This window comes from Copadichromis virginalis, linkage group LG5 (assembly GCF_057382275.1).
Source record: "Copadichromis virginalis isolate Kocher_CV1m ecotype Utaka linkage group LG5, C_Virginalis_male_GT1.1, whole genome shotgun sequence".
Taxonomy (NCBI): Eukaryota; Metazoa; Chordata; class Actinopteri; order Cichliformes; family Cichlidae; genus Copadichromis; species Copadichromis virginalis.
This window is the reverse complement of record NC_140622.1, coordinates 35,389,481-35,396,408: the sequence shown is the minus strand read 5'-3', so window position 1 is coordinate 35,396,408 and position 6,928 is coordinate 35,389,481. Positions and strand designations below refer to the sequence as shown.

Here is a 6,928-nt window from a genome sequence, read left to right as displayed (position 1 = left end):
AAATGAAACACAAAATGACTAGAAGAATACTATACACACAAATATTGGTCTTTCCAGCACAGTTCCTACAATTTTCTGCCAATACTGATCAGTGTTGATTTAAATAATTTGTTCAGTTCTTAGAAAAACTATCAACCGGAAATCCACGTAAAACTGAATTTTACTGTACCGTGCCCAGGATACTCTATTTAGGATTCAAATATTTGGCACCCCCTAATGGTAAACTAGAAAAATAGGCAGACAACTCAAAAGTGTGTTTACACGAACAACAAAGTATCTCCTGAGCATAGAAAAATGCATATTTTGCTTCACTTAGAGGGGAATTAGTTTTCAGTACAGCATGGGAAAACACAAAAAACAATGGGAGGAGTCCTTGTGGTCTTTTGCTAACTGCAGGAGATACTATGTTTTTCCTTTCTGGTCTGAAAAATGACAAATCAAACCACATAGAATTTTTAAAATGTTGGAAGTTGTAATGAACACCAGCTACAGCAGTCAGTGAGTTTCAAACTGCTACCATTACCCATGAAAGGTTGTGCACTAGGTCATCTGTTATTGTTTCATATTCTGCATCACAGTCTATCACAACATATTCTAGATATAAAACTTGTGTTCACAAAGCATATTAGAAAATGTACTGTATTTACTTCCCAGCACTGTTGTTGGTGCACACATATTTTAAACTCCTAATACTTTCTGGTATAAAAGGAAGTAAATACAGTACAATATCAGTAAATACTGATTTTCATCAAAAGAGCTTCAGTGTTACTTAGATCAATAGTGTCCTCTGCTGTTCACATTCACATCTACAGTACAGGCTGGGGCACAACATACTGAATTTAGATTTGTGATTTAATTTTCAACATCATCAGTCTTAATAATCATGTCTTCATTTCATAAGCAAATATCTCAGTTATTCTGATTACATCAAGGAAAAAAGGTGTAAAACAATGGAAGAGTTTAATGAGAATTTTAAGTCCACTCTGATGCATATAAATTCTCTACGTTTGCCTTTTAAAAGTTAATGGTTTTATTATTAATATTATTACGACATGTATCTTTGTATCATGTGCTTACAATATGTTAACTGTCTCTCAGTTATGACATTTTAAAACATTTCTTTCTTTCTTTTTTAAATGAATACAGCAGAAAGTGGTCAGTACATCTGATTACATTAAGTTATTCTAATCGTCACTGAAAAGTACACAATGTAAGGATTAACTGTTAAATCTTGGTTCACAGGACTGGAGCTGCTAATTGGCCTTATGTTGTTAACAGACAATTTTTGGGGGGCTTAAGGTGTAGTCAGAGAATATGTAAAGTACTCTATAAAGAGGAAACCAGGTTTTAGTAACAACATCTTGCTCCTTACTTTCAGATCTGTTCATAGTGCTTTGTCCTAAAGTATATAACAGATTGGGCTTTTTTTTTCCAAAGTTACACCTGAACAACGTTTTGGTTACAGTCAAGTTTAACCATTGCCAAATATTAAACCACTGTTAAAGAGGAGCCAAGCGTGAAAACAACACACTGCTGATGAGTGTTATTTTTGATTTACAAGTATTTTTCCATCCTTATAATCGTGACCCTGGCCAGTGAAATGATCCAATGAGCTGCCTGTGCTTTGATATGAGACTGGACACGGTTAAACCCCACTTTGCTGTACAGGGCCACAGCTGCCATTTGGGTGGAGCTAGTCTCCAACACCGCCTTGGAGAAGCCCCGTTCTTTACAGAAGTCAACCGCGGTCTGAGTCAACCTAAAGCCGAGGCCCATCCGTCTATACTGTGGGGAAATGATCATTCTGAACATTTCCCCATACTTTTCTGTCCCACTGTGTTTAGCTACCACAGCCACCATACCAACAACCTGGGCTCTCGCTCCAACCTCAGCCTCAGCCACCCAGAAACAGTCATCAGGTCTGCTGAGGAAGTTCCCAGGGATGTCCTGCATGTCGGTGCGAAGTGTCACCCTGACGAAGCTGGCATATACTTCATGACAGCAGTAGTAGATGAGACCTACCCAAGCTGCTGGGAACAGTACAGCTCCAAACACAGAGCCAAGGAGATAACCAACAGCACACAGAGTCGGGGTGATGGTGAGGTAAAGGGGACTGGTCATGGCGTTATAGAAACATGGACGGATATGCTCCAAGATGCCAGTACTGAAGAGGGTGAGCACTGTGTCCTTGTCTGCAGGACGGTACCGACGGATCACCAGCTGCATGACGAAAGTAACTACAAGGAAAATCATAAAACAGTGAGAAATGCTGTTGTTATTTACACTACATTACTAAGCATGACCCTTAAGGAAAATTACTTTTAGTTTTTTACTTAGTTTCCTTTTTCATAATTTAATTTGATTTTATAAAAAAAAATTTTTAATGTGTAGAACTTTTTATTGTCGTGTTGAAAAGGCAGAGGAAAATGGCCAGACAGCTTTCAGCAGATAGGATAAAAACAATAATTCAAATAACCACTTGTTACAACGAAGTTATATAGACGAGCATTTTTAAACATACTCGGCTATGAACAGAAAGCTGAGACTAAAGCGTCAGCAAAATTGGACAACACAATACTAGAAAAATGTTGCCTGGTCTAATGAATAGGGGTGGGTTCTTATAATCGATTCATCGATTAAAATCGATTCTGGCTTGGATAACGTAAAATCGATTCATTAAAATCCTGAATCGATTTTTTAATATAAATTTATTTTGCCCAAAATGCCAGAATCTCAGGTGAAATCTCACAAAATTTCAAGAACCACCAAACAGTTAAGACAGTAAATGAGAGCAGGAACACGGATTCTGCACAAAGACTTAAACACACAGCTGGACCCGCGGATCAGAATCAGTTAGATGTCGCTTTTCTCACAGTCGGGGCTGAAAGCCGACAGCTCGCTGACTCTGATCTGTCGGCGGGTCTGCGCTTTGTGTGCACGCCCTTTATGCGCCGATTCTAAAGCTGTTAGTTTGATCTCTCTCCAAACAATATTGACCAAACCAGCAGCAAAAGAAGATCCAAACGCTTCACATAAACATCGTCATGAATTCACTCAGACTTTTACTGTTTTGCTTCCACTGCGATGCACAGCTCTCTCTCTGTACTTCAAGAACAGTTTCCCTTTCTTCATTATTCGCTTGCTTGTTATGCACAAGTCTACTGTTGTTTACAGGCTGTCGGCCGCTGTTTTTTCCCTTTTACATTCTTCCGAAAAGAAAACCTCATTTCTGCTGTTCAATACTGAACAAATTTAAACTTTTTAAAATTATTCAAAATGCAAAACGCTGTGTCTGTAATAAAACCGCTGTAACTTCAGAGGTGATGTTCATATGTTGATTAATGGTTTTCTTTCGTTTTTGATGTACTGCAGAATATTTTTATAAAATCCCAGGCCAGGAAAATCACCTTCATGTTTTTCTGTGTTTTATCCTCAGCTACTTTGACACAAAGGCCTCTGCTGTGATGCTCACACCTGTGATAAAGTCTTGCGTGTGTCAGCTTCCTTTTTATTGATACAAAAATATGTAAATGTACTGATCTGAATTATAATATTTCTGACTGTCAAAATTTCCCAGATTTAAATCGAATCGAATTAAATCGAATCGTGGATCGAATCGATTCGGGGCCTTGTGAATCGGAATTGAATCGATTCTAGAAATCAGTGACGATACCCAGCCCTACTAATGAATGTCTTTTCTTGCCACACTTTGGGCACTTAGCACTGGCTGAGCATCTTTTAAATGTCACAGCCTACCTGAGTATCATTGCTGACTCTTCACTAGCTGGGCCCATGTCCTCATTTTAGGTTTGACAGCATTTTAGTAGGTAAAGGTGAATGCTTGGACATTAATTGAGGTGCGGTTTGGGGAAGGCCTCAAAGAGGACTGGTGATGGCTCCCGGGCCTGGCAGATCCCCGTGTACTAAATAGGAGTGAATAAGTTAAAGAATTGAGAACAAGGAGGGAGGGAGGATGGGGCACGTGAACCAGAATGAACAGTTTGCAGAACTGGGGGGAACCTATATAGATGACAACCGGAAGGAGCGTGTTTGGAGGCGTGGTCCCGCTCCTGAAATTCCGATACATAATCTCCAATACTTGGGTAGTATTTATCACCACAGTGTACCAGTGCATCCTTTGATGGCAGCTTTCATCAGGATAAAGCACAATGTCATAAAACTCAAATAATCTCAAAGTGGTTAACGGTGAGTTCACTGTACTGAAATTGCCTCCACACTCACCGGGTCTCAATCCAACAGAGCACCTTTGGGATGTGGAAAGTTACATCCTAGATGTGCAGCTAACAAATCTGCATCAGAACTCTGTGATGCTATCATGTCAACGTGGACCAAAATCTCTTGAGAATATTTCCCACACCTCCTTGAATCTATGCCATGATGAATTAAGGCAGTTCTGAATGCAAATGCCAAACTGACCAAGTATTAGCAAGATGTACCTAATAAACTGGCTGGTGAATGTAATCTGCAGATTGGTTCGTAGTGAAGATGAGCAGTAGTTTCAGTTTTCAACTAAATAGCTGAAAGTCAGGTGTACCTGCTCAAAAATGTTCATTTTTCCTTTTAACAAGACAACAATCTGATACATCTCCATCTTTGCCTTGATTTAAAATACTTCTCCACACAGAACGTACTCGTTATTTTACAGTCTTTGCACTTTTAAATGCACGCGGCACGCAATAAGGACGAGCTAACGTGATGGTTTAATGCTATGTCATTACGTCATGGATATAATGGTATCAAATGTGTCTAAATGCCAGAAAACCCGTTACACAGTGTCTGTACATATGATCACACTCACGTTACACCAAACTCAACTCATTCAGCAACAGCACAGGCCTGTTCGTGCACCACCAACAGGTCTCTAACAGACCTTATCCAACTTAATAAAAAAACAACAACACAAGAAGCGATTATATGAGTTGCTGTGTAACAAATTTGTCTGCTAGTCATATTACAATCGCACAATTACCTCTGCCTTACGTTAGTGAACTTGCACAAGTTGATACTTCACGGAGAAGAGTTCACACGAAACAATGAAGAAGCGCAGCAACACCGTGAATCAGCTCAACTTCTAGACTGGTTAATAAAACACAAAAGCAGCACAAAGGCTTGACTCTCAAAGCCCATGTAATACTTCGATGGGATGATTCGGTTCAAAGTACAGCTGTAAAAGTGTTAAACATCCTCTACTGTTACACAAAAATGTTACACAAAGTCAACCATGCAGAACGTTTTCCTGCAGAAATCACAACCTTCCAACAACCTGCGGGGCCAAAAAACGAAGGCAACGCGGAAGAGTCAAAAATCGCAAAAGCGGAATTTATGGTTCAGCGGGAGTAGCGCGTTTGCAGTCTATCTGGGGGCTGGCCAGTTTATCTGCAGAGAGCATGTGAACGCTGGCGACTGTGTGAACAACTCGCAATCGATATTTCTGTGAGTTACCATCAACAAACTGAAATACAGCTCATGGCTGTCATCAACAGGTTTACGTGACTTTTCGTACTTTTCTCTTATGACAGAGACCAAATAATGGACAAACAAGTCCTTTGAAGAGCAGTAAAATACTGACCGAAGATGGCTGCTGTCAAATATGATGAAACATGAGTCACATGCATGCTACTGTACACATGCAACATACCTCACATACTTAGAAATTTCCACTCCCTTTGTTGTTTCCAGTATTTATTGATGTAGGATATATGCACAAGCAACATACAGATCGTCATGTGTTTAGCTTCGACCTCTCACCAGCTCTTACTTCTCATTTTACATGCAAAATTAGTCTCTGTTTGAATTGCAATGATTACATTTAATATATCTAATGAATACACGTTGAGTATAATTGTTCTGTTACTTTTTAATGTCATTTTAATTCTTAAGTTTGGTAAGTTAGTTTATAGACAGAAAATAAAGCAACATTAATTACCTAACCACTCTTAGAGTTACACCCATCTGGAAGGATCAAAGATAGGTACACAAGTGAGTAAAACTACAGACTGAGATGCTCTTTTTAAACCCTGATTCAGTACTCGTTTTGTTGTTTACAGTTTAATCCATAGCCAAGAAACAAGAGGCCATTTTGCTTCTTGCCTGACAAATTTCCATTTAAAGCATCTTGCTGCTAACATAGTTACCTGCATATACCAATTTGTCTACAGGTAAGGTTGTGACTTACAGTTTAGCATAAGTTTTGCACATAAAATACTTTTCAATTGATACAGTAATTGGTAGTAATAGTTTCCAATTTCTAAATGCTACAGGAGATACAACCAGCCTTTTTTTTTTCTTCTTTCATTTGACTCTGGCAAGGATGACATGCCATCTCCAGGACCTCAGTGTTTTAACACTGTGGTGGAGTGTGGTTTGTGGCTCAGCTGCAAGGGATGGATCGAGCAGTGGGTTCGGGGGACGGTACCTCCACAGCTGAGGTCCATCACACAAACCACGCCTTCCCTATTTCAGTAGCTGCTGGGGCTGTTAAAGACTAGTAGTTAAACATATGCCATTTTATGACCAGTAGTCAAGGTAGTAAATTAGCTTAACAGCTGCAGGCCATATATTATCCTTTAGTTCTAATGGTGTGCTATGTATGTAGTTTAGTCTCTATTATACTCTTGAATAAAAGAAACATAATCATTTGTAGTTCATTAGACAAAATGTGCATTACTCTGTATCCTTGATCAGCTGTGAATGTCTGACACTGTTTTCTTGAGAATGTTTTACTGCTGAATCATGTGAAGAAGGCCATAAGAGGGAGACTAGGTGTCTGGGCAGAAGAGATAAAACCACATTCTTTACCCCCCTTCCAGTTTCACACAGAAAGACAGGGAGGCAAGGTCAGGAGCCAGGCTCACTAAGAATTAGAAAAACATGTGAAGATGCAGCTTTTATGACAAGGAGGGGGGCC

The 6,928-nt window shown here is 39.4% G+C and overlaps 1 protein-coding gene across 2 annotated transcripts; it reads right to left on the bottom strand.

Moving 5' to 3' along the window:
- Positions 1-447: 447 nt before the first annotated feature.
- LOC146710210 (N-acetyltransferase 8-like) lies at positions 448-5,543 on the bottom strand. Of its 2 annotated transcripts, none has more exons than XM_085457561.1 (2): positions 4,991-5,543; positions 448-2,237 (listed from the first exon to the last, which is right to left on the bottom strand). In XM_085457561.1, the coding sequence occupies exon 2, from the start codon at positions 2,224-2,226 to the stop codon at positions 1,555-1,557; it is 672 nt and encodes a 223-aa protein (XP_085313687.1). In that variant the 5' UTR covers positions 2,227-2,237; positions 4,991-5,543; the 3' UTR covers positions 448-1,554. The 2 variants fall into 2 exon arrangements, with proteins under 2 accessions (XP_085313687.1, XP_085313688.1); XM_085457562.1 differs by lacking the exon at positions 4,991-5,543 and adding an exon at positions 3,757-4,973.
- Positions 5,544-6,928: the final 1,385 nt, after the last annotated feature.